General features: G+C 45.2%; 1 protein-coding gene across 3 annotated transcripts in view; it reads right to left on the minus strand.

Annotated features, from left to right (window-relative positions):
- Positions 1 to 12,956: 12,956 nt before the first annotated feature.
- ENTREP1 (endosomal transmembrane epsin interactor 1) overlaps positions 12,957 to 15,835 on the minus strand; it is a 60,533-nt gene continuing 57,654 nt past the window's right edge. For all 3 annotated transcript variants that reach the window (XM_060154997.1, XM_060154999.1, XM_060155000.1), the window contains one exon: positions 12,957 to 13,829. In XM_060154997.1, coding sequence (XP_060010980.1) covers positions 13,626 to 13,829 — 204 coding nt within the window. In that variant the 3' untranslated portion in view covers positions 12,957 to 13,625. The remainder of the gene's footprint in view (positions 13,830 to 15,835) is intronic.

Here is a 15,835-nt window from a genome sequence, read left to right on the forward strand (position 1 = left end):
TAAATTCTAACCAGCCCCACTAACAGTCACAATGAGAACTTGCATTCTTTGACCACCTCTAAGATGCCAGGCAGATGAGGTGCATGTATGTTACAACATTTCATCGCACAGCAATGTCACAAAGCAGATACTGATGAAGAATCTGAACTCAGATGTAGTAGGTAAGTTGCCCAAAGTACCAGAGTGATGATTTCAACTCAATCCTGGTTATGCAGTGCCACTCACTCTTCCTGCAGGAGCGTGTGGTCAGAGGCGTGGCCTGCAGGTACACAGGTACCTGGACTGCCAAGCAGGATGTTCATCACAAGGTGTCACCTACAGGGGGCTTGGTGGCAGGGGGATTGGATGTGGGGTAAGGGCAGAGGGCCAGGGAGATAGATATGCAGCCACCTTAGAATAGGGGGTAAGAACAGGATATTTGGGGCCACAGAGGAGCACAGTCAAGTCACAGTGTGTCAGGAAAGGTTGGCTACACTTAGGTTTTGAGGCCCATGCAGTCCAGACAGGAGCAAGTCCATATGCAGCTTCATGGTATTTCATTTATTTCACTCTTCACTAAAGAGTAGCTCTGGGGGAGGGCACACGCAAATTCTACCTGTGCTGTTATCTGCCAGCTTCCATTCTCACACCTGAGACTTCCTTAGTCCATTTCTTCAACTTCTGAGCTTGGTGCCCACCACTGTGCTGGGAACTGAGGATGCAGAGCTGGACCAGAGGCACCATCTGTGCCCGGGGGCTCACAGCAAGGGCCCAGCATCAGCTGTGTGGCTGGAGGGTAGGTAAGTACGTGGTGAGTTCTGGTTCCCTTACTACCTGGGCCCTCACCAGCATGGAGGCATTTGGTCAATTACTTCATCTCATTGTGCTTCAGTATCCTCATCTGAGAAATGGGACATGCTAGCAGTGCTTAGCACTGAGGGTGTCTCTGAAGTGTAAATGAGATAAACAGATGAGGGACTTGGAATGGTGCCTGGCTGTAGTAAGCACTCCGTGGGTGTCAGCAGGGATTGTCCCAGGAGAGTCTCAGTGGCTGGCATCTTCATCTGGGGTCCCCATTAAGATACTCAGAATCGCCCCGTCTGGAGGTGAGCCAGGCATCTCTGTGGTGTGCCTGGCTCTCCTGGCCTCCTGCGATTCCTGGGCTGATCTGTGATATTCTACAGCCCCCTGGTGGGCCTTATGGGAGTATAGCAACTAATTCAATAAACTCCATGATTCTGATTCTAGAGGGAACCAAGTCTAAGGGCTGGCATGGTGTAGATTTCACTCCCCATGCATTGCTCAGGGCCTATGTTATCCTCATTTCTCTTTAGTAAAGGAGAAACTAGTCAGCTGCTATTCCCTTGGCTTATCCATAGTGGGTGAAGACAGGGCACGGAATAAACCCTTCCTGTTCTGCTGCTTTGCTCAAGTTACTGCCATGCAAAAATAGATTAGGTGGAGAGGAAACATCTGGCTGGAACCAGGAGGCAGGGGAGGGGTCTCCACCAACCCCACCCTGAGTTCCAGAACCTTCCATCCAGCTCAGTGGCTCTCACTGGCCAGGGTTCCAGGGGTCCCAGCCAATCCAGCAGGGGGTGGGGGCACTCTGCAGCTTTGGACACCAGAAGCAGGGGACATCTAGGGAGCCACAAGCACAGCTCATCCCGTGGATGTGTTGACAACCGCCTGGAGTTGCCTTCTCAGTGGATGTTGGATATGGGATGCCCAGAAACCCCCCAAGCGGAAACCACCGACACCACCCTTGGACTTGTGCTTCCCCAACCAGGACCAGTCCCACAACTGCTACCGGAGCGTCCAGGGCACCGCGCTGGATCCAGCACATCAAGGATGGCACTTTCACACACTCTTGGAAGGATCAGCCCCAGCAAACCCCAGCCTCCCTTCTGCCAGGGTCCCCGCCTCAGTTACCCACTTCCACCCCCAATCTCTAAGCCACAAATAGAGTCATGTTATTCCTGCAAACACAGAAACCAAGAAATCACGTGGGAATAGAATACTTTAAAGTGGATTCTAAATGCACCAAGAAGTCTAGCCATCTAACGGCATTTACTAAACAATGGTAAATCTGATGGTCTTTTGGTGGTGAATGAAACGTTTGGGTTCTTTATTCAGATTATGGTCATTCATTCAGCCAATTAGCATTTATTTAGGGTTAATTCTGTGCCAGGAACTGGGGACACCACAGTGAACAAATACAGACAAAATCCCTGCTCTCCTGCAATTTGTGTTCTAGTGGAAGAGACAAAAAATAAAAAGTAAGGGGCTTCCCTGGTGGCGCAGTGGTTGAGAGTCCGCCTGCCGATGCAGGGGACATGGGTTCGTGCCCCGGTCCGGGAAGATCCCATATGCCGCAGAGCGGCTGGGCCCGTGAGCCATGGCTGCTGAGCCTGCACATCCGGAGCCTGTGATCCGCAACAGGAGAGGCCACAACAGTGAGAGGCCCGTGTACCGCAAAAAAAAAAAAAAAAAGAACACCACATAATGATCAAGGATCAATCCAAGAAGATATAACAATTGTAAATCTATATGTACCCAACATAGAAGCACCTCAATATATAAGACAAATGCTAACAGCCATAAAAGGATAAATTGATAGTAACACAATAATAGTAATACCACATTCTCATCAATGGACAGATAATCCAAACAGAAAATCAATAAGGAAACACAGGCCTTAAATGACACATTAGGCCAGATGGCCTTAATTGATATTTGTAGTACATTCTGTCCAAAAGCAGCAGAATACGCTTTCTTATCAAGTGCACATGGAAGATTCTTCAGGATAGATCACATATTGGGCCACAAATCAAGCCTCAGTAAATTTAAGAAAACTGAAGTCATATCAAGCATCTTTTCTGACCACAATGCTATGAGATTAGAAATCAATTACAGGAAAAAAAAACTGTAAAAAACACAAACACATGGAGGCTAAACAATATGTTACTAAACAACCAATGGATCACTGAAGAAATCAAAGAGGAAATCAAAATATACCTAGAGATAAATGACAATAAAACATGACAGTCCAAAACCTCTGAGCTGCAGCAAAAGCAGTTCTAAGAGGGAAGTTTATAGCAATACAATCTTACCTCACGAAAAAAGAAAAATCTCAAATAAACAACATAACATTACACCTAAAGCAACTAGAGAAAGAAGAACAAACAAAACCCAAAGTTAGTAGAAGGAAAGATATCATAAAGATCAGAGCAGGAATAAATGAAATAGAGAGGAAGAAAACAATAGCAAAGATCAATGAAACTAAAAGCTCGTTCTTTGAGAAGATAAACAAAATTGATAAACCTTTAGCCAGACTCACCAAGAAACAAAAGAGAGAGAACTCAAATCAATAAAATTAGAAATTAAAAAGTAGTAACAACTGACATCACAGAAATACAAAGGATCATAAGAGACTACTATAAAACAACTATATGACAATAAACTGGACAACCTAGAAGAAATAGACAAATTCTTAGGAAGGTACAACCATCTAAGACTGAACTAGGAAAAAACAGAAAATATGAACAGGTGAATCACAAGTACTGAAATTGAAACAGTGATTAAAAAATTTCCAACAAACAAAAGTCCAGGACCACATGGCCTCACAGGAGAATTCTATCAAACATTTAGAGAAGAGTTAACACCTATCCTTCTGAGACTCTTCCAAAAAATTGCTGAGGAAGGAACACTCCCAAGTTCATTCTTTGAGGCCACCATCACCCTGAAACAAAATCAGACAAAGATACCACAAAAAAAGAAAATTACAGGCCAATATCACTGATGAACATAGATGCAAAAATCCTCAAATCCTCAACAAAATACTAGCAAACCAAATCCAACAATACATTAAAAGGATCATACACTATGATCAAGTGGGATTTATCCCAGTGATGCAAGGATTCTTCAATAGCCGCAGATCAATCAATGTGGTACACCACATTAACAACCTGAAGAATAAAAACTGTATGATCATCTCAGCAGATGCAGAAAAAGCTTTTGACAAAATTCAAGACCCATTTATGATGGGTCTCTAGAAAGTGGGAATAGAGGGAACTTACCTCAACATAATAAAGGCCATAGATGACAAACCCACAGTTAACATCATTCTAAACAGTGAAAAGCTGAAAGCATTCCCTCTAAGATCAGGAACAAGGCAAGGATGTCCACTCTCGCCACTTTTATTCAACATAGTTTTGGAAGCCCTAGCCATGGAATCAGAGAAGAAGAAGAAGAAATAAAAGGAATCTAAATTCGAAAAGAAGAAGTAAAACTGTCACTGTTTGCAGATGACATGATACTATACATAGAAAATCCTAAAGATGCTACCAGAAAACTACTAGAGCTCATCAATCAATTTGGTAAAGTTGCAGGATACAAAATTAATACACAGAAATCTGCTGCATTTCTATACACTAACAACAGAAGATCAGAAAGAGAAATTAAGGAAACAATCCCATTTACCATCTCATCAAGAAGAACGAAATATCAAGGAATAAACCTAGCTAAGGAGGCAAAAGACCTGTACTCTGAAAACTATAATATGCAGATAGAAGAAATTGAAGATGACAGAAACAGATGGAGAGATATACCATGTTCTTGGCTTGGAAGAAGCAATATTCTGAAAATGACTATACTACTGAAGGCAATCTACAGATTCAATACAATTCCTATCAAATTACCAATGGCAGGCTTCCCTGGTGGCACAGTGGTTGAGAGTCTGCCTGCCAATGCAGGGGACGCGGGTTTGTGCCCTGGTCCGGGAAGATCCCACATGCCGCGGAGCAGCTGGGCCCACACGGCCTGCGCGTCCGGAGCCTGTGCTCCGCAACTGGAGAGGCCACAACAGTGAGAGGGCCGTGTACCGCCAAAAAAAAATTACCAATGGCATTTTTCACAGAACTAGAACAAAAAAATTTTAAATTTCTGTGGAAACACAAAAGACCCCGAACAGCCAAAGCAACCCTGAGAAAGATAAACGGAGCTGGAGTAATCAGGCTCCCTGACTTCAGACTCTACCACAAAGCTACAGTAATCAAGACAGTATGGTACTGGCACAAAAACAGAAATATAGATCAATGGAACAGGATAGAAAGCCCAGAGATAAACCCACGCACATATGGTCACCTTATCTTTGATAAAGGAGGCAAGAATATAGAGTGGTGAAAAGACAGCCTCTTCAATAAGTGGTGCTGGGAAAACTGGACAGCTACATGTAAAAGAATGAAATTATAACATTCTCTAACATCACACAAAAAAATAAACTCAAAATGGATCAAAGACCTAAATATAAGATTGGACACGATGAAACTCTTAGAGGAAAACATAGGCAGAACACTCTTTGATATAAATTGCAGCAGTATCTTTTTGGATCCACCTCCTAGAGTAATGAAAATAAAAACAAAAATAAACAAATGGGACCTAATTAAACTTAAAAGCCTCTGCACAGCAACGGGAACCATCAACAAAATGAAAAGACAACCCACAGAATGGGAGAAAATATTTGCAAATGATGTGACCAACAAGGGATTAATCTCTAAAATTTACAAAAAGCTCATGTAGCTCTATGTCAAAAAAGAAAAAAAAGCAACCCAATCAAAAATGGGCAGATCTAAATAGACATTTCTCCAAAGAAGACATGCAGATGGTTAAAAAGCACATAAAAAAGATACTCAACATCACTAATTATCAGAGAAATACAAATCAAAACTACAATGAGGTATCACCTCACACCAGTCAGAATGTCCATCAAAAACTCTACAAATAATAAATGCTGGAGAGGGTGTAAAGAAAAGGGTGTTACATGGTGGGAATGTAAACTGGTGCTGCCACTATGGAGAACAGTATGGAGGTTCCTTAAAAAACTAAAAATGGAACTACCATATGACCCAGCAATCCCATTCCTGGGCATGTCCAGAGAAAACCATAATCCGAAAGGATACATGCACCCCAATGTTCATTGCAGCACTATTTACAATAGCCAATATATGGAAGCAACCTAAATGTTCATTGACAGAGAAATGGATAAAGAAGATGTGGTACATATATACAATGGAATATTACTCAGCCATAAAAAATGAAATAATGCCATCGGCAGCAACATGGATGGACCTAGAGATCATCACAGTAAGTGAAGTAAGTCAGGCAGAAAAAGACAAATATCATATGATATCACTCATATGTGAAATCTAAAAAAAAAATGATACAGGGCTTCCCCGTGGTGCAGTGATTAAGAATCCGCTTGCCAATGCCGGGGACATGGGTTCGAGCCCTAGTCAGGGAACGAAGATCCCACATGCCGCGGGGCAACACAGCTACTGAAGCCCAAGCACCTAGAGCCCGGGCTCCGCAAAAAGAGAAGCCACCGCAAGGAGAAGCCTGAGCACCACAAAGAAGAGTAGCCCCCACTCGCCACAACCAGAGAAAGCCTGCGCGCAGCAACGAAAACCCAACAAAGCAATAAATAAATAAAATTAAATATTTTTTTAAAAATGATAACAAATGAACTTATTCATAAAACAGAAACAGACTCACAGATATTGGGAACAAACTTATGGTTACCAAAGCCGAAATGTGGAGGGGAGGGATAATTCAGGAGCTTGGGATGAACACACAGGCACTACTATGTATAAGATGGATAACCAACAAGGACCTACTGTATAGCTCAGGGAACTCTACTCAAAATTCTGTGATAACCTATATAAGAATCTAAAAAAAATGTATATATGTATAACCGAATCACTTTGCTGTACACCTGAAACTAACACAACATTGTAAATCAACTATAAGTCAATTTTTTAAAAAAAACCAAAAACTTAGTTTCAAGTTTCCAAAATCTGGAGAGGTTATTTTAGATAGACATTCCCCAAACGTAATTATTCCTGTAGAGTTTACCTAAAAACTTTTTTTCCCTTTCAGTCTTAGAGATCACACATGGTTAAAGTTCCTGAGAGCCCAGGTAAGTCATTTACATCTCAAAGGCACAAGAAGAGAAATACCAGTTTCTTCTAGAGCGGAACAAATTACTTAAACCAATTACAAAAGGCTCACTTGGATGCAATAGCAGAGCCATTAGGGGCCACTGTTCTCCACATCTCTTGGCAGCCCCCATTCCGCAAGGATAGCCACCACAAGCCCCACATACTGGTGGACGGCCACCCTGGGACTTCCCCCGCAACTTTCAGGATCACCCCTGGAACTTCTGGGCCACAGGAGTTAGGGGACGGCCCTTGCAACATTCCATTCCCCGTCCGGTATTTCCCCACATCTCAGCGCTCACAGGAGCTTCCTCGGTCTCCTGGCTGCTCCTCCAATTAATGGGCTGCACCCCGCGGGCCTACAAGGCCTGTACTCGCCCAGCTTCAAGACCGAAGAAAGAGCCCGGGGTCAGCGACAGAGACATCAACGGTTTAACCGAAGGGGGAGCTTACTTGTCTGGAGCAAGGTCCTGGAGAGACACCCCACCGTGTGCGACCAACACTGAGCAGGGCGGAAGCAGGCTGCGCTTCCGGGTGGGGAGGGAGACGCTGGTTATAGGGGGACTGACAGCAGGTGCGCTCATTGGTTACCAGGGAAACCGGCAGAGGGCACGCCCCTCACTGCCCCCTTGATAAGAACAATCCCCAGCTGGGGCCTGGGGCGAGTATGTAAAAAGATCAGTCAGGTAAGTAGAGTACAGGTGAAGCAGGCATTGGGCAAGCAGAGGTTATACAGAGATCAAGAGAACAGCCATCTTGGGTGGCCTGACCATACACTGGTGAATTATGAAGATTATTGTGAAGACTGCCTGCTAGTAAGATAGCTCATAATAAATGTTAGTCATGATTACTATTTTGCAGTGATACACTGGTGTTAATGTTTCAATTCCCCTGGGTTCCAGTGGTGTTTCTTTTACCTTCCCATAGTTCTGCAGACAAAAAAAAAAATGTTGCCTGCCATTTCAGTAAACAAAGAATGTTGCCCGCCATCAAGTCATCAGTCACTGCAGCTGACCCTAATTGTGAGCACTGAGGAGAATTCAGGGTGGAGGAAAACAGGATACTAGCTCTAGACAGTTAAGATGCCTATCTAAGGAATACTGTCAATGGAGCCCAGAACTTTTCATCTTCTCACACATAGAAAAACACTGAAATCATTACCTTGAGATGTCTGTTTTTTGTGATCAGTCAGTAGTAATCTTTTGATGTTGTACTACATGTTTTTTCCAACAAAAACTCGTATATACCCTGGCCCCTACCTTACCTCTTTGGAACAGTCCCTCAGAGCTATGAGAAGCAGGCAAGAGAAATGTAACTTTGCATTTATTATTATTATTGTTGGTCTGTCCCCCTCTCACCACTCAGCATTCTCTCCTCAGCACCTGGCTCACTGCTTGCTACTCCGTAGCTCAATAAATACCAGCTGAATGAATGAGAGGATGAAAGCTCCTGCAGAGAGAAATGGAAGAAATGTGGTACATTCTGGCCCCAGACTTGGCTTCCCTTGCAGAACCCCAGAGATGAAAACCGTGTAAACAAAGATGGCCTTGTCCAGGCCACTAGCCTCGCCCACCCTTTGTTGTTCTCTTCTGCATCCAGCCGTGCCTGGGGGGAGGTAGAGATGCATTCCTTTATTCTGCTTCCCCAATTCCTCTCCTGCTGGGTGGAGGCAACAGCTACCCCTTTCCTCTGCCAGTTCTTCCTAATCCTGAGGGATTCACCAAAGCTTGAGGCCTTCTCGGTGTGGGCTTCTCTGCGAGGGGAGCCTTAGCTGTCAGCCACCCTTGGAGACACGTGGGTGCAGAGGGAAGGGTGTCTTCCTGCCCTCCCCTTCCCAGTCCATTAATCCCTCCCCATCCATCAATGTCCACACAGAATCACACAGAACTAGGAAACTCAGGCTAGAATGAGAACCCCAACCAGAACCACCTAAACTGTGGGCTGCACATGAGCCAGGAACTCTTTGTTCCTGGTCCCTAACAAGAGCAAGTTCAGATTGAGGGTGTTTTGAAATGTTAACTGGGTAGAGTTCTATTATGACTATTGAATCTAATAATTGAATAAGGGGGTTGAATGAGCCACTGAGCCACCGAAAGATATGGAGGAAACAAATGCATATAGACGAAGTCCAAGAAGCCAATCGGAAGAAGCTCTCTGCTGTGTGCTCCAACTATATGACATTTTGGAAAAGGCAAAACTATGGAGGCAGTAAAAGGACGAGTGGTTGCCAGGGGTTCCAGGGAGGGAGGGATGAATTGGGGGAGCACTGAGGATGTTTAGGGCAGAGAAACTATTCTGTATAATATTTTAATGGTAGATACATGTCATTATTCATTTATTAAAACCCACAGAATATACCACACCGAGAGTGAACCCTTGTGTAAACTATGGATTTGGGGTGATGATGATGCATCAGTGTAGGCTGGATTATGACGCATGTACCACTCTGGTGAGGGACGTGGACTGTGGAGGAGACTGTGCTTGTGGGGGGGCAGGAGGTCTATGAGAACACTCAGTTTGGCTGTGAACCTAAAACTGCTCTTAAAAATAAAGTTTATTTAATACAAGGTTGGGGTGGGTTGTATTTTGTATGTCTTTTTTTATATTACGGTTATTTCTTTTTCCTGGCAAATCAGTGCTATGGACTGGATGTTTATGTCCCCTCAAAATCCGTATGTTGAAGCCCTAATCCCCAGTGTGATGGTTTTTGAATGTGGAACCTTTGGCAAATGACTGGGTTTAGATGAGGTCATGACGGTGAAGCTCCCATGATGGGATTAGTGCCCTTTAAGAAGATGAAGAGACCAGAGCCCTCTCTCTCTACCACATGAGGACACAGCAAGAAGGTGGCTGTCTGCAAGCCAGGAAGGTGGCTGTTCTCACCAGATGCTGAATCTTCCAGCACTTTGATCTTGGACTTCCCAGCTTCCAGTACTGTGAGAAATAAATAATTCTGTTGTTAAAGGCACCCAGTCTACAGTATGCTGTTATAGCAGCTTGAGCTAAGATAGCTTTTAGTCAGTTTGTTATAGTTTACGAAAGTTTTTGGTCTGTGACAGATTGGAGGGAAAAAAACTGATTCTTCATCGCAAATAGTGAGAAGCTCTGACCTGCACCAACAGCCCTAGTCCAGGAGCCGGAAGCACTGGTCTCCTGCTGCTGCTCTGTATTTAGCTCTCTGCCTCAGTTTCCCCATCTGCAAACTGAAGGGGTAGAGTGACCAGACCTAGCAAATGTGGCTGTTCAGCAAATGCTGGTTCTTTCGGTAAATATGGGCTACCTCAGGCAGTTAGGGGCCATGGACCCCTTCCCTACCCCTCACCGTTTGTTGGGACATTCCAGAGAAAGCAAGTCTTGGGGAAATTCTGCCAGCCAGACACAAAAGCTCACTGGCAAGTGTGCACGAAATAGGTTGTAAGCTTGGGCAAGACTTGCTCTGTCTAAGGACACTGGGACACACAACTTGCATGAAAGGCTGAGGTAGAGGCAACAGTATTCTGGAGGAGCAGCCTGTGTCCTGCTCCATGCCATGACAGTCTCCTGAAGTGGGGACCAGCCTCTCACTCCGCACTGGTGCAGAGGTAACACTGACTGTCCAGTGCTTCTAGCTAGCAAGATCTTGAACATCACTTACTTCCCCAGTGAAAACATATTCCAAACACCTCTCATACCAATTAGTCAACCTTCTGGTGTAATTTTTTTTTTTTTTTCGGTACGCAAGCCTCTCACTGTTGTGGCCTCTCCCATTGCGGAGCACAGGCTCCAGACGCGCAGGCTCAGCAGCCATGGCTCACGGGCCCAGCCGCTCCGCGGCATGTGGGATCCTCCCGGACCGGGGCACGAACCCCTGTCCCCTGCATCGGCAGGCGGACTCTCAACCACTGCGCCACCAGGGAAGCCCTTGTGGTGTAACTTTATTTACTTATTTATTTTTGCAGTACGTGGGCCTCTCACTGCTGTGGCCTCTCCCATTGCGGAGCACAGGCTCCGGACGCGCAGGCTCAGCGGCCATGGCTCACGGGCCCAGCCGCTCCGCGGCATGTGGGATCCTCCCGGACCGGGGCACGAACCCCTGTCCCCTGCATCGGCAGGCGGACTCTCAACCACTGCGCCACCAGGGAAGCCCTCTGGTGTAATTTTGATAAGTACCTTTGAGATGTTTTGTTACCACGTCTGGACTGGATTCTTAAGATGCTCTAAGTGCAAAAGAGCTGCCCTCCGTGGTACATTCAGTTATACATACACGTAAATAGCACATTATTAATGCCTACGTATTTTACAGTATATTACAGGGACCTATACTCACTATTTTATAATAACCTAAAAGGGAAAAGAATCTAAAAAAGAATAAATAAATAAATAAAGGGGACTTCCCTGGCGGTCCAGTGGTTAAGACTTCACCTTCCAATGCAGGAGGTGTGGGTTCAATTCCTGGTCGGGGAGCTAAGATCCCACATGCCTCACGGCCAAAAAACCAAAACATAAAATAGAAGCAATATTGTAACAGATTCAACAAAGACTTTAAAAATGGTCCACAACAGAAAAAAATCTTTAAAAAAAATCTATAACAATCGTTTTTCTATACACTTGAAATTAACACATTGTAAATCAACTATACTTCAATAAAAAAGTAAAATTAAAATTTTTTTAAAAATTAAAAATAAGAATAAAAATAAAATAAATAATTTTTTAAAGTATATTACACCCAGCAAATAGAGAGATGAATTGCATGGCCTCTAAGTTCCCTCCCAGGGCAAATATATATTGTAATTTATAATATATATTTTTTACTTTAATATTCCTTGAAGACAAAAGTCAGTTTTCTGAGTTCACCAATACCTTCAGACCATGGAAATACATGGGACTATCCCCAGGCTGAGGGACAATTCTTCAAAGCTGAGATAGGTCTTCACTTCCTGCTGATGGGCATCAGGTGATGCCCTCAGTTTCTGTGTTCCCCCAGAACACAGAGGCACCCCAGCTCTGTGCCTCCGGTCTTTCCCCTCTTCTTTACTCAGTGCCCTGACCTCACCCCAATTCCCACTCTGGCCTTGTTTGTTGTCTTGGAGCTGGGGAAGTCTGTGCTTCCACAGACCAAGCCAGAAGTCTGAGCAACCACTTTCTCACAGAAACATGAAATGGCAAACTGCTACTATTTGGGAGGTCAAGGAATGGAGTGCTTTCTGGAGACGGGCGGCTTGGGTGAGAATGGTGTCTCTAGCGCTTAACTTGTGAGTGATCTTGGGCAAGGTACTGAACCTCATTTTCCTCATCTTTAAAATGGGGACAATCACAGCTTCCACCTCTTAGGCTGTTGCGAGGGTGACATGAGACTGTCAAGCCCCCAGCACAGTACCCGGAGCCCAGGTGGTACCCGACAAGGACAGCCAGCTTCACAGTGTACAGCCTCTTTGTTTAGCTCCTCACTGCCACTTTATCCCATATCCTGACCTAAACTAGTCCCCACGTGGCATGGTGATCATCTGAAATATAATTAAATCTGCACTCTTCTGTTGTAAACTCTTCCATCATATCTCACTGTTAGAAAAATCCAGCCTGAGGCTCCTCTCACCTCTCCCCTCGCTCGGGGCTGCAGTTACCGTGGTCCTTGCACTGGCCATTCTCTCTGCCTGGAACAGTCTTCCCTGACCCTCAAAGTCAAGTCCAGTTCAAATGTCATTTCCTCAAAGAAGCCCTCTCTAATGGCCCCATCCTCCTTAGCACTAATCCTCAATCTGTAATCACTTTACTGATTTATTGCTCACGAGCCCACGAGAAGGCAGCTCAGGGAAGCCAAGCACTGACTGAATGGATGAAGGATGCATTGTTATCCGTGGGGCTTGGGTGCTTTTGAGATTAAGCTGCTTTGGTGGCCTGCCTGGACCTGACCCCCTGGCCACCACTGTTGCAAGTTCCAAACCCATTGTAAGGTAAGGCCTGGCCACCTAAGCATAAACAAATGTTGCACAGTGAGCCCGGAAGTCCAAGGTAAACACTTTTATTCTCAGTTCTGCCTTAGCTGTCTCTAGTTTTGCAAGCATGAATAAATGGAATCAACAAGAATCCTCTCCCTAAATGTCTTTCAATAAAATTTGTCACCAGACAAGTTTCCTGTCTTTCCTAAAGAGAGTGTGATTTGAAAGTGACCTCACACGAGGCTTGATCATCGCAGTACATCAGGGTTAATCATCCTGCTTCCGTGCCCGTTCCACTCTCACTTGGCAGCAAATAAAGAGCCGCCCCGCAGATCTGCCCTTCCAGCCAGGTAAAGAACTCAGTGAGGAAGGAACCGCGAGGGGCGCGGCGGGCACAGAATCCTGAGCCGTTTCCGCCCACAGCAGGGCAGACCCGGGCAGAGAAGGAGATGCGACTTCATTCACGGCCTCCAACTCGGCGCGTCCAAAAGCCAAATGGGTCCGGGATAACTTGTCATTCCCCCTCGAGTGCCCTTGGCCGGCATAAAGGGGAGCCAAAGAACGGGAATAAATGTTCTCCAGAGTGCCCCCCTTTCTGAGGAGTACCCAGAGGGGGACCCCTACTCCCAGCCAAGAAACTACAGGGTTAGGAAGGGGATCCATCCCCTCAGAGGCCCTGGGTGCCTTCCAGGGCCCATCTTTCTTCCTGCTCCTCAGAAGCCCGGGCCCCGCAGCTTCACAGGACAGTCTCTCGGATGACGCCAATGAGGCTGTGTGGCCTCTCAGCCTCCGCTCGCCGGGGCCTCCTCTCGGCTCTCGGCCTCCCCGCGGGGACAAAGGTGCTCAGGTCTCCGCAGCTCCGCAGGTGCAGCAGGCCAGGCTGTCTCCTCGAGGGCAGCACGAGGGCCCTGGAAGTGCTGGGCTGCATCGGGCCCATGATCTTTGGGAGAATAAACAGGGTGACAAAGAGATTAAGCTTCACCAGATGTGGTCCTCAGACCTGCCTCCTACATTAATCCATGTAATATTTAGTTTAGTCGCCTTGGGAGAGAAAAAAGGGTGTTTTCCCAAGGTGGAACCCACTTGGAATTCCAGTCTCTTAACATGTTGCCTCTTTCCTGAAGTTCCTAAGAAATACCCCAAATTTTCTATTGTTTCAGCTGTAGACCTACCATGCTTAACTCTTTGTCTGTTGCAATCTCCTGCTTTATATTTAACGTTCTTCTCATCACTTTTTCCCCAACTTCCCCGTGGTCTAAGCCACTGATTCTCACTGGGTCTGCACATCATGAGAGGGGAGGGGAGCCTGTCAGAAAAGTAGATTCCCTGCTCCCCCCTAGCAATTCTGACATGGGAATCTGGAACGGGGCTTGGGCATCTGTAGTTTTAACAAGAACTCAGGTGATCCTGATATACTTGAAAATTGTAAAACCACCGGTCTGCTTAAGTTTCTAAAATGTCAGCGAAAACTAATGATGCTTCTAATTGATCTGATAACTCTTCAATTAAGAAAAAACATGATAAACAACATAAAAACTAGGCCAATTTATTTGTAAAAGCTGTTAAGAATGTTTCTACTGCTAGATCTATTTTGCAATGCAGCACATTTTAAATATTAAAATTGTAAAACATTTTAAAACTTTAAATATATCATATAACAGCAAAAATGGGCAATCCCCGATCCAACTGAGATTGATAAGAGGAGAACTGCTGTGTACATACAGTTTTTAAAATTACACAGTCATGTCTGTATGACCTATATTGCTGTTAGCATGTTGGGAAAAATTCAAGTGATTTACTACCATCTAACAGCACAGAACGATCATTGGGATGTCTTTTTGTTTAGTTTCCACCATTCTGAGATTTTAAGGTCATTAAAAGGTTAATCCCCCCAAAAGATGGGACATCAAATTTTTCTAACACTCTGTTATTATATTTGTCTTTAAGGCTGTTTTTGTTTCCTGAGTAAGAAGCAAATTCCAACATTCATAGATGTCTACTGTTATTACATGGTAAGTTAGGACAAGTGGTTGGATATTGGTAAAAAATTAAAATGGATATAAAAACACATCCCAATAATACTAGAGAAGGTGAAAATGTGCAAAGCTGGGTAGAGTCAGAAATAAAAGCTCCCTTGCCCTTGTCCCTGCCTCCTTCTGTCTGGGGGATGGTGTGGCATTATGATACCTCACCACTGGGACCCAGTTCTGGAAGCCCCGGCAGATGGCCCAGAGTCTACTGCAACAATCCCTGTACCTGAATTTTGATCCAGTCTGTGCACAAAGACCTCGCAAACATTTATAGCGATAGCATCTGTTGAACCATAAGTGCTTGTTCTCTTTCCCCAAAGCTACTTTCCATCAAGCAAGACTTTGCAGAAGGTCCAGACCCACAGCTCTGCAGATGCTCCAGCTCTTACCTCACCAGAACTTGGCAGCTCCAAATACTTGCTTCTGTTTTTCAGGCAATTGGGGTGAACAGAGGGAAGGAGGCAGGGAATGACATCTGGAGGAGACCAGGGACATGTGCGTGTAAATCTCTCTCCTACACAGGCTACCAACTGGAGCCTGACCTAGGACTACTGGTTGACCACTTTTTTAGAAAGCAAACAACAAAAGGGCCCATGGTTCATGTACCTCTTCACACGAGTAATCAGACTGTTCTGCTCCCCACGGTCCCCTGAGGGATGGGACAGAATCTGGCTTCTGGCTTCCGTAGGAAGAGGCCAGCAGGTGGGAAGGGGAACAGAAAGGAAAGTGAGGTGGGGATTTGTTCAATCTGCCTGAAAAACGTACCTAGGATCCAGTATCTGGCAATGACCCTGAGAATCAGGCCAACTCCACTCAAGAAGTATTTGATGGGCACGTAATACCCACAGGCACAGCCGAGTAACCCCCGTGAGCCACTGCGCACTGAGGTCTCCAACGGCCACCCCACAGACATGGA

This window comes from Lagenorhynchus albirostris, chromosome 7 (assembly GCF_949774975.1).
Source record: "Lagenorhynchus albirostris chromosome 7, mLagAlb1.1, whole genome shotgun sequence".
NCBI lineage: Eukaryota > Metazoa > Chordata > Mammalia > Artiodactyla > Delphinidae > Lagenorhynchus > Lagenorhynchus albirostris.